Below are 24087 nucleotides of genomic sequence, written 5' to 3' on the forward strand. Positions count from 1 at the left end.
ACACACACACATGCACATACACACACACATGCACATACACACACACATGCACATACACACACGCACACACACTTTTATTCTCCAAATGAAAGCCGTGTTACATTCTAAATGGAGTTGTGCTTACTTTAGTGATTGGCCACTTTTCTATGGAATTGTAGATGTCGGTGGTTAGGCCAGGTCTGAACGTGATCCAGCACAACCCTGCTTGCTGCCTGTTTGTCTTTCATCTGATCAGAAAAGTCGAGGGCAAATAATGTGGTCATTTAAGAGCTCTGTAAGTGATAGCTTAGTTCAACCCTGAGTAACATTTTCCCTGAACCTCAGTTAAATCCTGAGACGTAGAATTGTCACATCCATGCATGGAATTTGGAAAGGGTCACAGTGAGTTTCTCCTGATCTGTAAGTGTGGGGATCACATTGTAGCTAAGCACTTTCTAATTCAAATCAAATGCTTTGTCTTTGAGAAGAACCGAGCTCAAGCTGCCATGGAATTCTTACAAGAACTAAATAGTGATGTCTCTGGAAGTTTTGTGGAAGAGGTATAATACATATATATATATATATATATACATATTATTATTTCTTTGCTATAGTTTGTTTTAAAAAAATAATTCAAAACCTCAGAATTTAGACTTTTGAATTTTTGTGTCATTTATATTTAGTTGGAATTTAATTTGCCAACTCATTTATATTAAAATAGCTTATGTGTTTCTGCCAAGTTTGATATGTGAAACTGTTGAATTTTTCTCCCCCTGTCTTATTTAGAGTCCAGAAAACCTTCTAGACAATGATCCTTCATTTTTCTGTAGGTTTACTATTGTGGTTGCAACTCAGCTTCTTGAAAGGTAAGTTTCAGATTTTCCTTAGTCTTACTTGGTTTACATAGTTTTCCCTGTGTACATCCTTCTGTATACAGACTTTATCTTGTTTCTAAAATTCTTAAAGACGCTTTTCGTTTGATGCTCTTGTATAGGGAATAAGAAATTAGATATTTGGATATGTTTAGAGTAGTTTAAGTGAACCTTAGATATTGCTAAGTGATGAAAGACGAATTAGAAGCCAGGTATGGTGGTACACACTGCAGTCTCATCACTCAGGAGCCAGAGAGAGAGAGGATCAGGAGTGTGAGGCTAGTCTGGCCTAACAGTAAGTTTCAGGATAGCTTGAGCTGCATAGTGGGATCCAGTGTTTCTGAAACACTAAACTAAGAAAACTAAAATCAAAGTAGTTAAGTAGTTACTGATTACAGGAGGATTTGTAGGTGTATATGGGTTTTAGAAATGTTTCACTGTCGTGAAAATGTTTAGACAGTGTGTTCACTAGCATCCTAATACTACAGACTGGGGTTTCACATCCCTTGAGGGCAACACTTCCGAGATTGTTGCCCAGTGAAATTGCTTGCTTTCCACTGTATTCTTGCATGTTTGTGTTAGACATTTCTGTGTCTGGCATATATTTGCTTGCTTATGTTCTTACTTTGTCTTCTTTTTCAGTACCTTACTGCGTTTAGCAGATGTCCTCTGGAATTCCCAGATCCCTCTTTTGATCTGTAGGACATATGGACTCGTTGGTTATATGAGGATTATTATAAAAGAACACCCAGGTAAAATCTAAAATCGTTAAGCATATGGGACTTGCTCATGGTTTCTTGAGCAGTCATTTTAGAAACTTGCTAATTTAGGAAGTCAGTTTTGAATTACAAAATAAATTTATAGCAGTACAGGTTCAAAGAAGCAATAAGAATCACTAGGTTGTTATTTTTTTTTATAATTTACTTACTTTTTTATATGTGTATTGATGTTTTACCAACATGTATGACTGTATACCAAGTGTATATGGATGCCTACAGAGTCCAGAAGAGGGTCTCATATCATCCAGAACTGGGCTTACAGATGTTTATGAGCCACTGTGTCAGTGCTGGGACTTGAACCTGGATTCTCTGAAAGAGTAACCACTGCTTTTAACTACTAAGCCATCTTTCTAGCCTGATTCAATGAGTTTTTGTCTGCTATTTCCGTACATAGCATAAATGGATGCAGGCCAGAGACACAACATATACCTTCTTTGTCTTGTTAAGAGGCTCAGCAGCTCTGTAAATGCCTGATTTCTTTTGCTCTCTAACCCAAAGTGGCCATTTATGGCTGCCACAGGAGTGTGTGCGTCACTTTGATGCAAACATTACATCAGTGGTTCTCAACCTTCCTAATGCTAGAACCCTTTAATAAAATTCCTCATGTTGTGGCAACCGCCAACCATAAAATTATTTTGTTGCTATTTCATAGTAACAGAATTGTAATTATAGCATAGCATAGTAATGTACAGAATAAAAGTAACTGAAATTTTGCCACTCTATTCCACCACCATTTCACACCTGTCTTTTGTTTCAGTCTCAACACTGGCCTTAGATTTCCCCATTCCATGTCCAATTACACATGATAAGCCTTTTTCCTAGGTACTATTCCTAAGGAAACAGTGTTAAAGGAAACCAGAGCTATTCATAGGCAGGGCTACACCAGCCCAGAGCTGATATTAGCTCCTCCTATAGAATCTTAATCTTAGAATTTTATAAAATTTTCCTAAATAAAGTGTTTTCATTCTAAGCCAGCTATGATATGAGCCAGGAACTCTGTTGGTGTGACAATAGCTATTAACACTGACAGCCTCACAAGGATTAGTGTCATGTGGGCAGTTAGGATAAGCTTTTATTAGGTGATGTCAGGCCATTTAAGGGTTAAAAGTGGAAATAGATGGGGTAACATTTTTGTTTTAAGTCGATCGCTCTAATGTTAAGTAGAGAGTGAGTAAACTTAAAGGAGCCAAGCCTGAAGGCTGTTAAGTTTGCAGTGGTGCGATGGGAGGGGATTAAAGAAGGGAGAAGGAGGTAGAGGGGAGAGCCTCCAGCTTAGGGAGATAATACAGGAATGGGTAAGAGGAGGCAGGTGATAAGGAAGGTCAGCATTGTTAGCTGTGTAAATGTAAATGACTTCATTTACTCTTTCCAAAACCTTTACTAAGTGGATACTATTATCTCTGCACAGAAAGATAATTGTTACTTGTCTAAAGTGACATAGCAAGTGGCAGACTTAAAACCTCATTACAAATACTCGCTTGAATTATACCTTGTTTTGTATCCCTCATGTGGAAAGCAGTGTCCAAAGTCAGATCAGGAAGTGGGAGTAACTGACATTGAGTAAAAGAAGCAATCAAGGCTAGAGTGAGACCCTGTCTCAAGAAAAAAAAGGATAGGTTTCCAGATTGGTGGGTTGGGTCATGCCTATAATGACAACAACCATGATGATGAGGCAGGAGGATTGCCAAGCCTTCAAGGCTAGCCTGGGCTATAGAGTAAGACTCCGTTTCCAACCATCCAATTACACAAAATATTTTTAAGTGTGTGTGTGTGTGTGTGTGTGTGTGTCTGTCTGTCTGTCTGTCTGTCTGTCTTAAGTTCCTATAATGTAGTCGATTACTAAAGAATTGAGTATCTTTTGGGATTGCTTGACAGTAATAGAATCTCATCCAGATAATGCATTGGAGGATCTACGACTAGATAAACCATTTCCTGAACTGAGAGAACATTTTCAGTCTTATGACTTGGACCATATGGAAAAAAAGGTTAGTGTGTGTGTGTGTGTGTGTGTGTGTGTGTGTGTGTTTACAGAAACCTATGCATGCACCTGTGGAAGCCAGAGGTCAACCTCAGATTTTCTTAGTTGCTTTCTACTTTGTATTTTGAGACAGTATCTCATCACAGTCTGGAGCTAGCCATTCATCTAGTTAGATTGGCCAGTGAGATCCAGGATGCGCCTGCCTTGACCTGCGTGCACTGAGTTTCCAGCTTATAGCCATGTCTGGCCAGCATTTTACTCACAGAGCTACTCCACAGCTGCTCAGAAATCATTTCTAAAACCAGTTCTATCAAACCAGCTCATTTGTCTGCTTATTACTTCATGTGGATTAGAAGATAATTATAAATATTGAAAATAAGATGGTATGTGAAGAGTTAATATTAACTAATACTGGTATTTTCTTCCATTTGTGTTTCCTTTGTAGGACCACAGCCATACTCCATGGATTGTGATCATAGCTAAATACTTAGCACAGTGGTATAGTGAAGTATGTCCTTCTTTAATTACATGTACTGTATCTTCAAGATGCGATAAGGGATTTCTTTTGAGGGTTATGGGAGGTTAATGTTTTCCCTTGTGAGGTGTATCGCAAGTGGGAGCTTTTCACTGGAAGTCCAGCTTCCACTCTTTCAATACTGGTATTTTAATTAACAAATTGGAATTTCAGTAAATTTCATCCTGAAACTACTGTGGAGAATGAATGTATAAAGAAATGGCCTATACTCTTTCCAAATTAAGCAAGCCTCTGTTTCAGCGATAATATATTTTATTTATACACACAAACACATACACACACACACACACACACACACACACACACACATTATATGTTATTTGGTAAAATCTTATTGTAGAGAATGGGGAAATCAGGGGACACCCAATTTCCGTATTTTGAGTTTTGATAACTAGATTTTAAAATATTTTATTCAATTTAGACAAATGGACGAATTCCTAAAAGCTATAAAGAAAAAGAGGACTTCAGAGATTTGATTAGACAAGGTAATTTTCTGCATTATAATTAAGTATAATGTAAAGCATATAAAGTATTACATATTGAAAAATAATTGCTTGAAGCCAATATTTATTGTCAGATGATGCTGTCATGAGTTCTTATACTGTCCCTGGGGGTAAAGGCACCATTTCTTAAAGAGTTTAAGAAGAGCAAATGATGGCTGTACTTCCTGTTAAGGGTCAGCGTTGTGAGCCTTTGTTAGAGCCTGACAAGGTTTTTCTATAATGTTGGGAAGCCAAAGTGAAAGGAGACGTTGTTTGCTGTTTCTTGTTTTAATAGGGATTTTAAAGAACGAGAGTGGAGCTCCAGAAGACGAAGAGAATTTTGAGGAAGCTATCAAAAATGTGAACACAGCACTAAATACAACTCAGGTACCAAAGGAACTGCTGAAACCACTATGTATTCTGATGTTTTCATACGTGAAAGTTGATACAACAATTTAACCTAATATTGCCTAAATGCATATAGTAAGTTAGAAATAAGTACCTATAAGTTAGCTTGATTTTTTTTAATTATTTATTTTTTATTTTATTAAGACAAGGTATTTTTATATAGCCCAGGCTACCTTCAGATTTGCTGTATAGACCAGACTGGTTTTGAACTTGGGATACTTTTCCTGCCTCTGCCTCTCAAGTCTTCAGATTACAGGTATGTGCCGTGCCTAGCCCAAAACACCAGTTATGTTTTAGTAAAGTTTTGAGCCCTGCATGGTGGTGAATGCCTTTAACTCCACCACTTGGGAAGGGGAGGCAGGATGATCAGAGTCATCCTGGGCTTCAAAGCAAGTTCAAACCACCTGGAGATGCATGAGACTTGGTCTCAAAAAAAAAAAATCCCTATTATCCTCATTAAAATTATGTCAGTGCTTCAGCACATAATAGCAATAAAATAAATTAATTTTTTTTCATTTAGAGAAACATGAATTATTTTAAACATGATTTATGAGTAGTTGAAAATTCAGAGGTAAGAATTACAGATGATATTTTGCTAGTCAAAAAGAAGTATTAACTCAAAAGTTAAATTTTGTTATCTTGTATTTTCTTTTGCAGCAGTTATTTAGATATAACTGGAGATGTTCTCAAGGACTTGTACATTTCAGAAATTATAAGCTGGGTATGGTAGCTTACATCTGTAATCTTGTCGCTTTGGAGGTTGTGGCAGGTGGATTCTGAATGTGAGGCCGAACACAGCCTGGGCTACATTGTGAGTTTAAGCCCAGCTTAGAATGCATAGTAAAAAAAATATATAAAAAATAACTCAAACTTTTTATTTATTATTATTTATTATTTTGCACTTTGTTCAGTTTTTTGTTTGTTTGTTTTTGAGGAACTATGGAATAAGATACCTGGAAGATTTTTATAGTTTTCTCACAATTTATAGCTTGAGTGCTGCCTTTCACATTAGGAAAGCACTCAAGTCACTGTACACATTTTGAAGACCATGAAACGGTCCTGAGTGTATGCCTTGTAAATCATTCTGGCCAAGGAACATCTTTTATCTTAATTGGAAAGAATGTCAAAAATGTATATGTATAGCTATCAGATATACATGTGAGATATGCATTTTTACTGACAATAAAATGTAGTCATCAGTTTTTAAAACTAAGGAATGATTATAAAGCCAGGCATGGTGGCTCATTCCTGTAATGCCCGCACTGAGGAGATGGAGGAAGAGGCTTGAGACCACACTGGCTGCATCGTGAGTTCTAGTCCAGCCCGGGCACAAGAGCTCTTATCTCAAAAATAAAACAGAAAAAATGGTTTTAGGAATTAGGGGCAGTAACTGAACAATTGGTTGTTAATGTATGAGCAAAGTTAGAACATGAGAAGGCAAGAAGAGGGAGTATCTGGGGGCAGTATTGGAGAGGGAGCCGGGAAGGAGGACAGGTCTGAGAGAAGAGCCATCCGGAGGTCTGCTGCAAGAGCTCAGGCAGAGCACGCATGCAGAGGTCACAGGGTGAGATGAAGTCTCACATTTGTTAAGGGATCAGTAGGAAAGTCAATATGGCTGAAGAAGAAAGAACAGGATAGGAAGGACTGAAGTGTGCAGAGGTAGAAAGAACCATATCATAACAGAACCTTGAGACCACTGAAGGGTTTGAGCAGGGAAGTAGGAAGGTCTGTTTGATGTTGAGACAGGATCTCACTATGTATATAGTGTTTGCTGGCCTGGAACTCATTAGTAGACCAGGTTGGCCTGAAGCTCACAGATACTCACCTGCCTCAGCCTCCTAGTGCTGAGAGATGTATGCCAGTACAGTGGGCCATTCAAAAGACTGTTGACTCTTAGGAATACAGTAGAGGGTGTGAGGTTGGAAGCCAAGGCACCAGTCACAAGGTTATCATTGAGAAATCTATTTTGTCTGCACAGTGGTAGAATCAAAGCCTATAGTTTATAAAGTTTTTATTAGTGTTGTGATCTTGTGAGTTTAAAATTGCATAATTACTTATTTTTTTGTTAGAGTGGTTCTCTTTGAACAGCCTGACAAATGAATTTCAGGATTTTCATAAGCTGAGAAACCATGGACAGCTTTAAATCTAGCTTTGTAGTAATGGCCATAATTTTTCTTATCTTCAGATACAAGTACATAAAATGGCTTTTTGGTTTTTCCTTCACCCCATGTAGACATAGGCGGCTTGTCTGGAATGCTAACAGGCCAGGAGAGGATTTTCTTCCGTTCTCTTTCCCATCAGATCTCCGTCAGAGTCTGATTGTAAATACAGCTAAATATAACAGAAGTTGATATTTTACTGCACTTTGAAAATATAAAGAACTTATTTGAAGAAATAGCATTGAAAATAAAGGTGGACGGAATTCTTAACGTAAGCACATGTTTCCTGTTCCCTTGTTAGATCCCAAGCAGTATTGAAGACATATTTAATGATGATCGCTGCATAAACATCACCAAACAGGTAACAGTGGGAAGGAAAACAAAGCTGTCTTCAACTCCAGCTCAGCATACACACCTTCATAGCAGTTTTCTCCTGTTCTTTTAGACCCCACCTTTTTGGATTCTAGCTCGTGCCTTAAAAGAATTTGTGGCCAAGGAGGGTCAAGGAAATTTACCTGTTCGAGGCACAATTCCCGATATGATTGCAGATTCAAGCAAATACATAAAATTGCAGAATGTGTAAGTGATTTTTAGTTTTTGTTATTTTGTTTGTTTTTCAAAACGGTTTTACCGTGTAGCCTTGGCTGTCCTAGAATTAGCTTTGTAGACAAGGCTAGCCTTGAGTTCAGCAGGCATTAAAGGAGTGTGCCGACATGCCTTATCACTGTTTTTAAACTGTGTAACAGGCTACTTAAATCTGCCCTCCTTGAGGGACTCCTACCCTGGTTTCTGACAGAGGACCCAAGAAAATATGTTACATGAACAACTTACCTTCTTGAAGTTAAATCCAAGGAAAATCACATACTTCAAGCCTGCCCAATAGTATAAACCACAAAAAACTTTGTTTAGTATCTAGTTATATTTTACTCTGTAAAAACGACCAGTATTAAAGCTGAGTCTCTCCCAGGTAAGGGCACACCGCTTTAGGGAGAAGGTGGTACTATTGGGGATTGAACCTGGGTCCTCATATACATACTAAGCAAGAATTCTACCTCCAAATAATGTCCCTAAGGTCATATTACTTCCTATCTTCAATTGTCCTTTTCCAAATTTTCTGTATTTTGACCCTTAGACTATGACAACAAACGAAGATTTGTTAAACACTGACCAAGATCTTCTCTGTATAGCAACATTTGACCCTGGAGGAAACCAAGCCAGTTCCCTTGGATTCATCAGCACTGTACCTTAGTTACAAAAAAAGTAACATCCATGGAGACCCAACCTTACGAGTCCATGTATATCAGGGTAGAGATACTAGATAATAGGTGTTTATCTACAGTTATTGACTTCGTAGGGCATGAAAGATTAATGACCAAAAGAAAATGACTCAAAAGACTCAAGAATGGGTGTTACCTGGGTAGATTTAAGTTGGATGCTGTAGGGTATAATGAGAACCTTGGTTTTAGAGGGCTCCAGAAGGCTACTGCCAGCACTTCAAAGGCACCTAACTAGTGAGAGGTATCGCTAGTGACACTTCTCAACCATTTTCACATTTCATATGTTTCCAAATATTTTTTAATTAAAGATAAACTTTTGTTCACTTAAAGATGACTTTAGTTTTGCTAATTTTAGAAGTTTTTAATTGTAGGGTTTTGTTGTTCTTTTCCAGTTACCGTGAGAAAGCAAAGAAAGATGCTGCTGCTGTAGGTAATCATGCCGCCAAGTTGCTTCAGTCTGTTGGCCAGGTGAGTGGTGAGCATACTGCATCTCCACAGTAGTCCCTACAGTGTGCAACTCCGCCAGGGAGGGTTAGAGAGGCAAGGCGTGGCATGCCCTGGCTTCGTGCTTCTTTAACAGAAGTGCCTCCTTGTCTCTAATGAGAACCCCGTTACAAGAGAACAGATGTGCTGGAAATGTTTTCCCAGCCCTTGGGAAGAGTTGCTCACATCACAGCCAGTGGCTTTGTGCTGTGCTCATTGTTGTCTTTGTGTGTATGTGTGTGTGTGTGTGTGCGCGCGCGCGCGCGTGCACGCGCGTGCACGCGTGTTCCCATGTGCTAGAGAAAAATGTGCATTTATCTCTTTATAGGCACCAGAGTCCATTTCAGAGAAAGAATTAAAATTGCTTTGTAAGTCCTTTTAATTTTCTTATTTTGCTTGATAAAAACATGCTACAGAGGATGTTCTTGAGAGTTTTAAATGGTTGAAATTCTTGAAGTAGGGTGTGTGTATCATTAGGTAAATTTTATTTTGTTTTCTTATAATATAAAGGATATTTTAAGACTAGGCCATTGGTACTCATTTGATCTCTGTTAAATGACTATAATGAAATTAAGAATTTGCCACTATATAGTTCATGGCTGGGCTTCTGGGTTTTCTCCCTAATTCTTCAGGAGGTAAAAGCATTTTCTTTGAGTCAGTTGCAGGTTGGGGAGACAGCTCAGTGGGTTAAGTGCCTGCCATGCAGACATAAAGACCTGAGCTCAGTACTCTGAAATGGTGACCTCTACGTTTGTATGAAAACTAAATAAAAACAAAAAGAAAAATAATACAGTGGAGATTGATAGAAGATACTCAGAATCTTGGGTGACCACATGTTCACGGATGGGTAAGCACATCCATGCATATACCACACACAGAAATAATGATTTCATAAAGTTAGTTTCAGGGTTAGAAAGATGGCTTATCAGTTAAGCAAAGGAACCCCAAGGAACAGGTACATGGACACACACAATTATGTTTTAAGCCTTCCTTACACACCGAACTGCGAATATAACCAAGGCAGAGATTGGTTCATACCATTAATATTCAATATCTAACAAAACCCACAGTACTGTGGTCACTCAATTTTTAATGAATAAGTGCTTCAAAATTTTTATTATTTTTAAATTATGTGCATGTGCCTGTCTGTGTATGGATACATGCATCTGCAGAGGTTAGAGATATCAAATCCCCTTGGAGCTAGAGTTATATAAGTAGTCATGAGGGACCTGATGTGGGTGGGTGGGTGCTGTGAACTCAGTTCTTCTCCATTAACAGCAAGCTCTCTTAACTGCTGATCCATTTTGTAGCCCTAATTTCTTGTTATTAAAGTGACCCATAATTTGGTATATTCAGTTGTCACAACCATCCTGAAGTCTTTACTGTTTCCAGGCAGCAATTCTGCATTTCTTCGAGTGGTAAGATGTCGATCTTTAGCTGAAGAGTATGGTTTGGATACAGTCAACAAAGATGAAATTAGTAAGTATAACAACCAGATGCTAAGTTAAAAAATATTAATGAGGGGGCTGGAGAGATGGCTCAGCGGTTAAGAGCACTGACTGCTCTTCCAGAGGTCCTGAGTTCAAATCCCAGCAACCACATGGTGGCTCACAACCATCCATAATGAGATTCGATGCCCTCTTCTGGTGTGTCTGAAGTCAGCTACAATGTACTCATAAATAAAATAAATAAATCTTTAAAAAAAAAAAAAATATTAATGAAATGTGTATAATAGTGTCGAATAAATGGTGCTATAAAGATGTGAATATTTTATATTTTATAGATTACCTGAATGGTTTTAATTTACATATACTATACAGAAATAAATACATAAATTTGTGTTTAGATTACTGAGTGCATTGTGTGCTGTATGTAAGAATTAATATCATCATGTTTCTACCTTGATAGAGAATCCAGGTAGGAGTCCATAAGACCCCCTGTGTTACATCTTAATGTATTTCTTACTTATAATTTTATATTTTATTTTAATAAAATATTTAATATTTTTTGCTAATATTGTCTTGCATCCTGAAACTTCAGTGTGAATTCAGCCTTTTGTTACTGTGTATGTTATGTTATCTAGTACTACTGAGTTTTTTTTTCCTTTTAGTTTCTAGCATGGACAATCCAGATAATGAGATAGTCCTGTACCTGATGTTACGGGCTGTTGATCGATTTCATAAACAGCATGGCAGATACCCAGGTAAGAATAGCAATTGATTTACCAGATATAAAGAAAATCTTTTGACTTGTTGTTGTTTTGTTGTTTTAAGACAGGATCTTACTTAGCTTGGGCTGGCCTTGAACTTGTGATCTTCCTCCATCAGTCTCTTAAGTGTTGTATTTATAGGCATGAACCATCAAATTTGCTCAATAAAATCTTGAATAAATACTTGACTTGATGCCAGGTATAGTGGCACTCGCTTTTAATCCCATCACTGGAGGCGGAAACAGGCAGATCTCTGATTTTGAGGCCAGCCAGGTCTACAGAGTGAGTTCTAGGACAGCCAGGGCTATGTAGAGAGAACCTGTCTCAAAAGAAAGAAAGAAACAAACAAACAAACAAATAGGAAAACCCACTTGACCTGAATTTTAGTATTCTGTTGAGTATTTAGAGGAACTATTATTTGATTTTTTTAAAAAAAGATTTATTTATTTATGTACTTTATATATATATATGAGTGTATGCCAGAGCAGGGAATCTGATCCTGTAACAGATGGTCATGGTCTACCATGTGGTTGCCGGGAATTGAACTCAGGTCCTCTGGAAGAGCAGCCAGTGCTGTCAACCAGCCCAGTGCTTTATTATTTGATTTTTAAGACTAACTACTTTCAAACCATTTGATGCTAAACGTTAGAGATGAATGTTGCTTGAATATGCACAGATCACTAACATGTCTCTTGTATCTTATTTTTATATTTGTCTTTTAAATTTTGTGTTTGTGTGTGATGGTGTGTGTGTCTCTGTGTGTGTGATGGTGTGTGTGTGTGTGTATGTGTGTGTGTGTGTTTGAGGCAGGGTTTTATTCTATAGCTTAGGTTGCCCTTGAACTCACTGTACATCCCACAGTGGCTCCAGTCTTGTGGCAATCCTCCTGTTTCCGTCTCTAAAGTGCTAGAGTTACAGACGAGCTACCACAACCAGCTGTTGAGGTTTTTAAAGCCTGTCCAGGAATTTGATGTAGCACAGGCTGGCTTGAATTCTTGGTCTTGCTTCATAAATGTGTACCACTGTCCCCAGCTCATTCTTTACTCCCATAACTCGCACTGAGCTTAACCTGAAGGAATAAGAAACCCACGAGCAGTCTATCAGTGACTTCTGAACTTTGAACTCTAAAGGAAAAGGATTTCTTTGCTCAGTATTTTTTGTTGTCTGCAAAGGCGGAAAACACGTATAATCTTAAAGATCCTCGGTGCTCAGAATATTTTTATTGGTAATCACAATTGTGCAGGATTATTATATAGCAATACATTCTAGATAGATCATAAAACCAGTTGCCTCAACTACTAAAGTAACCCCAGTTTATAGGCACAGTGAACAAATTTACTAGAAGGGAAAAAAGAATCATCAAATATACTGTTTTATTTGTATCATTTGACTAATATGACTATGGTTATTTTTTGCATAGCAATCTATTCAGAAATTTAGTATTTTAAAACGAGTTAGACAGAGAGAGAAAGAGAGAGACTAGGTCTTAAAAACTTAGCGGTTTAAAACAGGTTAAAGTGTGTGTGTGTAGGAGTGTACACATGTGTGCATGTGTGTGGGGGGACCAGAGGTTGATATTAAATGTCTCTTCAGTTGCTGTTCACATTATTTTTTGAGAAAAGATTTCTCATTGAACTGAGAACTCACGGATTTGGATAGACTGGCTGCCCAACAAGACCTCGGGGTCCTCCTGTCTCTGGGTTTCCCATTGATCAGATTATAGACACGTGCCACTATGCCCAGTTTTTTAGTGTGGGTCTCCGGGATTGAACTGGGATCCTCATGCTTGTACAGCAGTGCTTTACCCTCTGACCCGTCGAGTCGGCCTTTACATCAGTTATCTCTGCTGTCTTACTGTTTGAGCTGCAGCAGTTCTGTTTAAGAGGGAGGTTCTTACGCCGTTGTGGCATACCTGGACTTGAGATTCTGAAGGCTTGACTGAGGTAAATATCTAAGAGATGCCTTCACTCTCCTTACTGAGATGTTTGGTACCTGGGTAAGGGGTTCACACCTGTAATGTGAACATTCAGGAGGCGGAAGTAGAGAGATTGCTGTGAATGTGAGGTCAGCCTGGGCTACAGAGTAAGACTTAATCCCAAACAACAAAAAGGGAGAAAGAAACCATGCAGGACTGGCTTGGTGGTAGAACACTTGCCCTAGCATTCCTAAGGCCCTGGATTAGATTTCCTGCATGAGAAAACAACAACAAAATGCTTGTCTTGTATTCTAGCTTTGCTGTTCATGAACTAAGTAATTTGTCTGTGCCCCAGCTTTTCTATCTGTAAGTAGAAATAGCTGTGGCTACTTCATACAGTTCTTATGAGAATTAAATCAGTGTGTAAGCATGAGGTACATAGACTAGTGTCCAACATCGACTAATGTTCAGTAAGTGTTATATATTATTAGGGCTTTATGTCCCCAGTGCCATTTAATCACTTAACATGGAAATAAAGGGCTGGGGATGTGGCTTAGTTTGTTGTTGCATGAATGAAGCCCTAGGTTTGGAGATCTTCAGCATCAAAAAAGCATACATGCCTGTTATCTCATCCAGGAGGTAGGGTCAGGAGAATTAGGAGTTTAGGGTCACCTGACCACATAGAAGTTTGAGACTAGCAGGGATTCATAAGACTTTGTTTCCAAAAAGAAAGAAAATAAAAATTTAAATTGAAAGATATAAGTATGGTATTTTCCTTTTAATTCCTTGATCTAATAATTATTGGGTATTTTGCGTTAATCTTTTAGAACAATAATTAGCAAAGACTTAAAAGACCAAAAAAAAAAAACCCTCAACAACAGACACCCACCAGAATGATGGGATTATATGCTGTCATTAAGTTATATCCTCAGACCTGACTAAGACTTACTGAACTTCAACTTGTGATAGATTTTAGTTTATCTCTTTACTTACAGATTTCTGATATTTTCGAATGTTGTTTGTTTGTGTTTTAGTTTCATACCTTACTGTTTTGATTAGACCACGTGAAACTGGATTAAGTAAGAGATAACTATTAGTTTGAATCACTTTTTTCCCTGGGACCTGGTCTCTATACAGCCCTGGCAGTCCTAGCACTCAGTACGTAATGCAGTGTATTCACAAACACAGAGATCCACCTGCCTTTGCCTCCTAAGTGCTGAGAATAAACATGTGCGCTACTATGCCCAGCCCACATATTTATTTGAATGAAAATGTATATAGTATACATAATATATATACTTTTTTTAGGAGTGTCTAACTATCAAGTTGAAGAAGATATAGGGAAGTTGAAGTCCTGTCTTACTGGTTTCCTTCAGGAGTATGGGTTGTCTGTAATGGTGAAAGACGATTACGTCCATGAATTGTGAGTATTCTTAGGAGTATATAGAGGTAATATTCTCCCAGTTTGTGGTGAGACTAATAGAAATGTCTACCTCCATCCCTTCCTGTAGTTGCCGGTACGGAGCTGCTGAGCCACACACCATTGCTGCATTCCTGGGAGGTGAGTCTTATAGATGAAATGACTTATTTCTTACTACATAGTTAGTATTTGCGTTAGCTTTCTGTTTTCTAACCTGTTGTAATTAGAGAGGTCAGTGAAGCAGGCTGTTATACTTACGTTAGTCTTTGCCCTACATACCGTTCTCCTTGCCCTCCAGCTTCCGTGCCGTCCATAGCAAACGACTCCTGGAGTGCTTAGTCCTTCTGAAGACCTCTCAATCATCAGCCTCTCTTAGCACTCTGCATACAAGAACACATAGACCTTGCTCTTCCTCCTCCTCCTCCTCTTCCTCTTCCTCCTCTTCTTCCTCCTCCTCTTCTTCCTTCCCCCTTCCTCCTCTCCGTTCCTTTTCCCCCCTTCCCCCTCATGTCCTTCTGCCCCATCAGTTCTTAGAAACAAAGACTAACTTGACTAAAAGGCCCTGCGTCCCGTCTTTTCCTGAGACATCCCCTAGATCTTTGCACCTCAGGGCCCAGTTCAAGCCTGCCATTTCTTTTATAAAAACTCCCTTTGTCTGTTTGCTCCCACTGTTTCTTCTTTGCTCCAGTTAAGGTACATACTGTAACTGTATCATAGATCGGACCTTATAAACATCAGACATGTATTTCTTATGGTTTTCAAAGATTCAGCTACCAGCCTAGCTAAAGCCTGTTGAGATCTCACTGCCTGACTCATACATGGTGTTTTTTCTCACTTTGCTTTCACATATAAAAAGAAACCTGCAGGATCTTCTTTATAAGGGCATGAATCCATTATGAGAACTCCACCCTCAGGTCTAATCTCTTATCAGGAGCCCCATCTCCTGATACCATTGCATCGAGTTTCCGCATATTAATGACAGGGAGAAGGGAGAGGGAGCACAAACACGAGTCATTTTTTAAAAATGACTCTCCTGCCTGTTACCTCCAATAGCCTGAGCTGTTTGCTTATGATATTTTCTTTTCCAGATGTTGAAGGCAGATCCAGTTTGATTAATAGTGGTCAGAACGCTAATGAGGTAGTCCTAAGAAAACCATATTTTTAGCAAACACAAATTAAAGCCTGAATCTGAATAACTTATTTAAATAAAATCATTCTTTCATGTCTAAACAGTAAAGTAACCTGCAAATTCGTAGAAAAGGGCAAATTACTGTTTATTTAGATAGGCTAGATTCTAAGACACAATCAGAGAGGCCTAACAAGTGTAGGTACGTCTTCAGTTTTATTTGTTTTGTAATAATTGTGAACGTAGTTCTCTGAGGCTTTCCCTATGTAAACTTGAGCCACTCCTCTGTACTCTTCCTTTTCTTCTTCTTTATCTTAGCACATAGTCTTCTACATACTATATGCTGTATTTATTTGTAAGCTATCATTTCTCTTGCTGCTAAACAGAAAGACCCAAGTTAGCAAGCAGCAGATATTTGTGTTTTTTGTTCTCTGCTACATTTTTGGTGCCTGAGAGATTTGAGGATAGTATAGGTTTAAGTCCACAGCCTCAGTAATTAGAAAGAAGCTGCTTCAGTTTAGAAAAGAAAAAAATTTTTTTCATGGTAGAATTTTGCTGTTTCTTTTTTATTTCTAATACCGTATAGGAGCTTTGTGGTATTTAGTGTAGAGCCTTTCCAAAGTCCCTGGGTTTGATCCTGAGTATACAGCATACACACACGTACATGCACACGCACACACGTATGTGTGTGTATGTATATGTACACACATGAGAGAGTTAGAACAAATATGCTTTTATTCTTTTTTTATACTATGAAATAGACTAGATAAAGGTAGAATTCAAATGCATTGTGGTCAGAGGGGGAAACAGGGAGGGTAGGATAGGGGACAAATAAGAACAAAGTATCAAAATGTCACAGTGAAACCCATTTCTTTGTGTGTCAATCAAAAAAGTTAATAAAGCACACACACAACCCTTGAATACAACAGAGCAACATTCTCTGAAGAGGATCTTTATGCCTCTCTGCAGCCTTTCAAAAAGGTCCTCAGCCAACCTACTATGTGAGCTTCATGTTGTTCATTCTCTGTATCTTAACCACTTTCTAAACCACCGTAATTAAAAATACTGTATTTTTTTTCTTTTTTCTTTTTTTGGTTTTTCGAGACAGGGTTTCTCTGTGTAGCTCTGGCTGTCCTGGAACTCATTCTATAGACCAGGCTGGCCTCGAAATCCACCTGCCTCTGCCTCCCAAGTGCTGGGATTAAAGGCGTGTGCCACCACCGCCCGGCAAAAATACTGTATTTTTAAAATTTGTTGCTCAGTATCTCATTGGGTAATTCCTAAAATTCCTTTAATAACATAGTTATAAAGAATTATAGTCTTTTGCTGGGCATGGTTTAGTACAACTTTAATTCCAGCACTTGGGGAAGCAGAGGCAGGTGGATCTTTGTGAGTTCCAGGATAGTCAGAGCTATCTAGGAAGACTCTGACTCAAACAAAAATAATAATTATTATAGTATTTTATTTTGTTATGACTCATTAAGTTATGTTTGTTCTGGATTTTAAACAGCTTTGCTTCATTTTTTTGTTTGTTTGTTTTGTCTTTTATACTCATCTGTATCTATGGTGTATTCTATATAGCATAGATCTCATGTATACCAGGCTGGCCTCCAACTCCATCTGTAACTGAGACGAGGCTGGCCATGAACTTGTGATCTGCTTGCCTCTACTTCCCTAGTCTGATGAATATAGCCATGCATTACCACACCTGATTTTTTTTTTTTTTGTTTGTTTGTTTGTTTGAGACAAGTGTCACTCTGTATAGCCATGGCCAGCCTAGAACACACTATGCAGAGCAAGTTGTCTTTGAACTCACAGAGATCCACCTGTCTTTGTCTCCTGAGTACTGGGATTCAAAGCATGCACCATCAGGCCCAGTCAGGTATATATTATTTAACTCTTAAAATTATTTTTTCAAACATTTACTTTTCTCCTTTTTCCTACAGGAGCTGCTGCTCAAGAAGTTATCAAAATAATCACCAAACAATTTGTAATTTTTAATAATACTTATATTTATAGTGGTATGTCACAGACTTCTGCAACTTTCCAGTTGTAGAATAAGCACTATGTGTAATATATTAATGGTTGAAACTGTAATTGTCTTCATATTGTGCTTTAAATTTGTAAAAATCTGTTGAAGGACAGAAGTTAAATTGTTTCCTTAATAAAAGTTTTTCTCATTTGTAATATAGTCTTGTTGTTTGGGATGGTGGGAAGAAAGCAGTCAGTTACCTGAAGAATAAAAGCTAGCTCTTTGTAATTTAGCTCATTAATACTGATTTTTTATTTTATAGTTACATATCATAGATATGTCTGTTTCACTAAAGAGAGTAAACAAATTAATTGTCTTAATGAATTTAAGATATAAATTTTAGCTGTGGACATTTTAAGATCATCACTTGGTAAAATAGAAGTTTAAAAGAAGCATTTCTGGAGTTTTATCAGAAAACAAAACCATTCCCTTGTGGTGTCATTTATTATATATACCTAAAGGTTTCCCACTATGCCTACGTATTGAAATTTTTTGGGGTTGCCCCATCCATACATTTCATTTTTTATTGAATAATCATATTGGAATAATAGCATTTACCAGCATGTTAGATGGGAAAGAAAATTCCTTAAGGTGAGGAATAGTAGCAAACTAGAAATTCAGAAATGGGAGCAGAGCCCAGTGTCTGACTTAAGTATGGATGGCTGAGTGTGTTAATGTATCTTAAGTATCTTAAGGCCCTAAATTGCCTGCTATAGAATAGTTATCAAAGGCAGTCTTGAATGTGAGAACCTGTGTTTTATTTGACAAGAGATGGGGGACGGGCTCATAGGGATTTTATTTCTTGGATACCAGTGTGTCATTCTTGCGTGGCTGTGTCTACTTTATCAAGTGACTTTCCCACAGCAGGGACTACTCTCTGACAGTACTATCTCCCAACATTCCCGTGGGATGGATTCTGTTAGGAAGCATGACATGACTAATTTTATACGAGGGTACACCTTGATCATATTTACGACTCAGAGAGCTCTGGTTCTTGGGTCTACTCAATGAGAAACTGGCTTGGCCAGAACCAAAATTTAAGGTTTTTGGAGTTCACACAGTGAGGGTGTCCAGTCAATGGAATGTGGCCAGCGTAATCAAAGAAAGCCTGGCGTCGCACAAGGTCAGGAGGGAGCAAAGACCCTTCCAAGACACAAGTCCTAAATGCTGAGGTTATATTACCTTCAAATTGTAACTTTCTCCCGTCTGAAACACCCGCACTGGCTACCTTCTGCCCTCTGAACATGCTACAGATGTTAAGAGGTTAGCTCGGTGTGACAGGTGTTCGGCCGGAAGTCCCGCCCAGCGGATGTGAGCCTGCCTCGCGCGGGGTGGGAAACCCAGTCAGGCGTCGTGGTCTAGGCTGCCGCAGGGAAGAGCTGGTGCAGGCCTGACAAGGCTCTCGGTCCCGGGTGGAAAGGCCACGGCGGCCTCCGCTTCCCGGGTTTCAGGTCTTGCCTCAGCTCGGTCCAGCCTTGCCTGTTGCCTCCGGGGCAGAGCTATGGTGCTGGCGTGGCCCCGCTTCACTGGCTCACCTGAGGAGACGGATTGAGCTGAGGGGCAAGGGCTTTCCTGACGCAGTGGCCACGGCCTGTGTGGGGAAAGGTCGTCAGAGTCTGATTGCTCGGACGGTTGTGTGCGTCCGCGCTGCTCCGGGTGATTCTGGTGTTGGGAAGGTGTCGCGTCCACAGTGAGAAAGAGGACGGGACCACGTGTCCAGCAGCAGCTGAAGCGCCAAAGTTGGCAACCCGGGGATTGCTCCCGGGAGGTCCGCGAGCCGGGCTCGGGAGCAGTGCATGGTGCCCTGCGGAGAGCTGTGGAGGAACGTCTTGGGCCAGCCGCCCTCCTGACAGGAGTTCTTTCAGCATTTTAGGTGAGCCAGGCCTGCGTAGCCTTGAGCGAGAGCGAGGGTGTAGGGCGAGGGAGCCTTAACCCAAGGAACAAGGATGGACCCAGAGCCTGTGAGGCCGGAGCCTGTGAGCCCGGGTGAGCCGTGAGGGTGTGGTCCCCCACATCCTATCCATCCCGTAGAACAGCTGGTTTCTGTTACCCTCCTTATTTTCTGGGACCTGAATGACTTATTTCACACTCCCTTTAAGCTATCCTAACAGAAAGTTGATAGTGCAAGTTACATGCTTGCCTTTTTGCTCACGTTAGAGGATGCCTTCCACAAATACAGGATTCGAAGGCAGATGGACATCCACCTTGAACGACTTATGGGTGGCAGTTAATGCTAGGATTTTTCAGCTGTGCCAGCCCTACTCAGGAAGATATTTGTCTATCATGGAGGAAGGGGGATATGTAGCTTTTGTTTTTTCCACAAAGCTTTTGATGTGACCGTTTTTAGAGTAGCAAATTTCAGAGGCTGGGTGTGTTCCTTAATGATAGATTCTACCTTAAGTCCCATCCCCAGGACCAAAGAGGTGTGCAATAATCAGATAGTTTTCTTATTTATGTTTTCTGTTAGTTTTCCTAGGTACATTTGCCCTTGACTTTATTGGTTTGGAGAGTAAGTTGAATAAAACCTGTAAGGTTGTGTGTCCTGTTATGTGAAAAGTTCCCCATCCCCATCCCCACCCCCACCCCTACCCCTGTGAAAACAGGGCAAAAAATTTTACAATCTCATTGTCAGTGATAATTTGTATCCACAAAACATCTGAAAACATTTCATAATTGCTTGATTTGGCACATACTTTTGACTTGGGAAGTGAGCTATTTTTAAGTTTAAGTATAATTTTATAATTATTTAACCTTTTGAAAATGACAGCTGGACCTTTACTGCAGATATTTATTTTAATTACATCTATTTGTGTATGTATATGTATGTGCGTGCATGCGTGTGTGTGCCTGTGCATGTATGGGTTAGCACATGTGTGGTTGAGAGTCTGTTTTTGCCTACTATGTGGATCCCAGGGATTGTCCCTCCTGTGTTTGTGTTTGTTTGCTTGTTTTGAGACAGTCTTTCTTCTTATCTTCTCCTTCCTTCTTCCCTACCCCCTCTTTCTTTTCTGGAACTTTCAATGTAGCTCAGAATGGCTTCAAACTCATGACCCTTCTTCCACTCCCTTTCTTGCCTGAAGATTACAGACATGCATCATCATGCCCAGAATATTTCATTCTTTAAATTTTTTAAAACATGGACTGCTTCATGAATTTGTGTCTTATTCTTGTGAAGGAGCCATGTTAATCTTCTCTGTATCATTCCTGTTTTAGAATATGTGCTGCTGAAGCAAGCATATGGTCCAGAATATTTCCTAGAAGCTGATCTAACTAAAAATGCCCTATCTTACAGATGAAATATAAGGGAAAAAGACAAGCATGGAAAGTGAGAATCCAAAGAAAACACAAGGTGAGAAATCATGAATCATGTAGTTACATTAGTTTTATGTATTTTATAGTTGTATAATTGTGTGTGTGTGTGTGTATGTGTGTGTGTGTAATATCTCAGTAGCATCTAGAAAACAAAAGAATCATTTATCAACTTATATATATGTTCTATGACATTCTGAGGGGACATGAACAAACATCTACTTATCCCAGATAGGGATTTGCCAACAGGCCAAAGAAAGGATACCAAATCCAAGTTGGTAAGCCAGTTACCTTACTGGGGCTACACACAAAGCATATGAATGAGGACTTATTTGCAGAAGCAGAAATGACTCAAAGGCAGCTGTATCATCAGAAGCCTACCCCAGCTCATGAAAGCTGAGAAACTGGAACACATAGTACAACCTGCAAGCAGCTTAACAGGTTGGAAAGTATCTCTTTCAGGCTGCTTAGTTGTTTTCTGTCTCTTCCAGACAGTTTAGTTGGTCTAAGCCTTTTCAAAGGAATTCTTTTGGTTTGAGAGTGTTTCTCAGCAGTTCTTACCTCTTATATATGAGGAGGGAGGGGCCTAACACATCAGATTAGTTTCAGGGACTTCCTGAAGCTTCTAAGTTGCCTACTTCCTAACTATTAAGGAGCCTTGTCCTGGTTTTGTTTTGTTTGAGATAGGGTCTCTTAATGTAGTTTTACCTGACCTTGAACTCACTATACAGACTAAGCTTGCTTTGAATTCACAGTCACAGTGATCCTTCTGCCTTTGCCTCCCTAATACTGGGATTAAAGGTATGCACCACCATCCTTTGTCTTAATGAGCTTCCTTGCAAGATGGTATATATTAACTTAAAGGAAAATAATATATCATAGCATACGTATTGAACACCTGCTTTGTGCCTGTCTTAGTTAGGGTTTTACTGCTGTGAACAGATAAGGCAACTCTTATAAGGACAACATTTAATTGGGGCTGGCTTACAGGTTCAGAGACTCAGTCCATAATCATCAAAGTGGGAGCATGGCAGCATCCAGGCAGGCATGGTACAGGAGGAGCTGAGGGTTCTACATCTTGTTCTGAAAGCAAACAGGAAAACTCTTACAGACAGCTTGGACAAGGGTTATTAAAACCTATAACACAGTTACACATCTACTCCAACAAAGTCACACTTTCTAATAGTGCCACTCCCTGGGCCAGGCATATACAAATGATCACAGTGTCTATAATATAATTTCTGACATCAGAAATTATGGGAAAGTCATGCCATATGAGCTGGGCATGGTGGCTCATGCCTTTAATCCCAGTACTCATGGTGCAGAGACAGGCAGATCTCTGAATACAAGGCCTGCCTACTTTATATATTTCTAGGCCAGCCAGGACTACATAGTGAGACTCTACTTGAAATAATAATAAAAAAAATCCATATGATAGTAGATTTATTGGCAGAATATAAAAGACATCCTTAGACATGGTGACTCACTGTTGCAAGGGTACTGTCATAAATGTAGATGAATATGTTTGTTTCTGTCTACAATGTCAAAATTGGTTTTTATTTTGTGTCAGGCTTTCATGTAGTCTAGGCTGGTCTCAAGCTCAGTATGTGGCACAGGATACCACACTTCTGGTCTTCCTGTTCCCGAGTCCCCAGTGCTGGGGTTATAGGCATTTGCAGTAATGCCTGGTTTATGAGCTGCTGGAGATTGAAGCTGGAGCTTTGTTGGTGCTAGGCAAGCACTTTACCAATTGAACTATATACTGCACCAGTAACAGTAAGTTTACAAGGTACAATGGCGTCATTGGTGTTGATTTGCCACATGATGCCACTTTAATTAATTAATACCCTGCCCAGGCAAAAACAGGTTCCTTTATTCCAGTTTCAGCTATTAATTAACTCTCAGATCAGACATCACTCATCACACAGTAAATTTGTTTTCTCTCTGTCTGGCTGATTACAAAGAGTCAAAGAGGCCTCATCAGAGTTCATGTTTGTTTTTGTTTTTGTTTTGTTTTTTATTTTTGTTTGTTTGCCACTGTCCGCTCCCCTCACTGGTTTCTCTATGTAGCCCTGGCTGTCCTAGAACTCACTTCGTAGACCAGGCTGACCTGAACTCAGCCTGCCTTCCAAGTGCTGGGATTAAAGGCACTACTACACCAGGCTTCGAGAAGTTTTAAAGAAGGCTGAGAAGTAAAACCTGGGAAGCTATATAGGGAAGCAAAGATACTGAGCATGGCTGGAGGGGTGCTGGAGCCCCTGCTGTTACAGACAGGCCACTCCCAGGTTCAGGTTTGAGGGAAAGTAGAAGTAAAGAGATAGAGGCAGGAGAAAGGGTTCAAAGTCATCCGTAGGTACATAGCAAGGTTCAGACCAGCATGGGCCATATTGAGGCCATGCCTTTAATAAACGAAAAGCAGACTAAAGCTATGTGGAGGCTGGTGAGATAGCTCAGTGGGTAAAGACCATTAAACCTGACAACACGAGTTTGATCTCCAGGAGCCATGTAGTTGGAGAGAATCAACTCCCACCAATTGTTTTCTGAATTCTACCTCCCCCATACACACTAATTTAAAAATTTATGTATATGGGCATTTTGCTTGCATGTATATTTGAACAACTTGCATACCTAGTATCCTCAGAGGTTAGAAGGCTGCATCAGATCCCCTGAAATTATAGTTGCAGACAGATGTGAGTTGCTAAACAGTGCTGGGTTTGATCCCAGGGGATGAACACAAAATTGAATATCTGGTTTGAAAAGATTTCCTTCTTGGGGTACATGAAGTGAAACTCACAAAGAACCAAAAAGTTTTTAAAAATAGGAAAAATATTTTTTTTCTAGATTGAGCTGCTTTTACATTCTGCATAGTATCTTGAAACAGTTTTGAATTTTAAGCCAGGCATCGTGATACATGCCTTTAAGACATGCCTTTGAGACAGAGGCAGGCAGATCTCTGTGAGTTCAAGTCCAGCCTGCTCTACATAGTTTTAGGACAGCCAGAGCTACATACTTAGGCCCTGTCTCAAAACAAAAATAAACAAACAAACAAACACCCAAACAAAAAATTTAAATTTTAGGTCTATTCAGTCATGTTTTCTTTTATTGCTTGTAGCTCTTGGTATTG

The 24087-nt window shown here is 39.4% G+C and overlaps 2 protein-coding genes and 1 non-coding gene across 4 annotated transcripts in view; 2 read left to right on the plus strand and 1 right to left on the minus strand.

Moving 5' to 3' along the window:
• Nae1 (NEDD8 activating enzyme E1 subunit 1) overlaps positions 1–17809 on the plus strand; it is a 24275-nt gene extending 6466 nt beyond the window's left edge. The window contains exons 5-20 of one of the 2 annotated variants that reach the window (XM_028779264.1): positions 468–539; positions 766–845; positions 1494–1603; positions 3506–3615; positions 4054–4116; positions 4565–4628; positions 4921–5012; positions 7494–7553; positions 7638–7771; positions 8862–8937; positions 9281–9320; positions 10345–10431; positions 11063–11155; positions 14385–14499; positions 14588–14637; positions 17569–17809. In XM_028779264.1, the coding sequence (XP_028635097.1) occupies positions 468–539; positions 766–845; positions 1494–1603; positions 3506–3615; positions 4054–4116; positions 4565–4628; positions 4921–5012; positions 7494–7553; positions 7638–7771; positions 8862–8937; positions 9281–9320; positions 10345–10431; positions 11063–11155; positions 14385–14499; positions 14588–14637; positions 17569–17678 (1356 nt within the window). In that variant the 3' untranslated portion in view covers positions 17679–17809. The remainder of the gene's footprint in view (positions 1–467; positions 540–765; positions 846–1493; positions 1604–3505; positions 3616–4053; positions 4117–4564; positions 4629–4920; positions 5013–7493; positions 7554–7637; positions 7772–8861; positions 8938–9280; positions 9321–10344; positions 10432–11062; positions 11156–14384; positions 14500–14587; positions 14638–17568) is intronic. The other variant, XM_028779265.1, reaches the window with a different exon arrangement.
• A 1791-nt stretch (positions 17810–19600) lies between these two features.
• Terb1 (telomere repeat binding bouquet formation protein 1) overlaps positions 19601–24087 on the plus strand; it is a 67561-nt gene continuing 63074 nt past the window's right edge. The window contains exon 1 of the mRNA XM_028779263.1: positions 19601–19640. Within this exon, the coding sequence (XP_028635096.1) occupies positions 19601–19640 (40 nt within the window). The remainder of the gene's footprint in view (positions 19641–24087) is intronic.
• LOC114631008 lies at positions 20785–20887 on the minus strand. The gene has a single exon (XR_003712892.1). It is a non-coding gene; the product is annotated as a U6 spliceosomal RNA (small nuclear RNA).

The sequence above is a fragment of the Grammomys surdaster genome, unplaced genomic scaffold, assembly GCF_004785775.1.
Source record: "Grammomys surdaster isolate TR1022 unplaced genomic scaffold, NIH_TR_1.0 349, whole genome shotgun sequence".
Taxonomy (NCBI): domain Eukaryota; kingdom Metazoa; phylum Chordata; class Mammalia; order Rodentia; family Muridae; genus Grammomys; species Grammomys surdaster.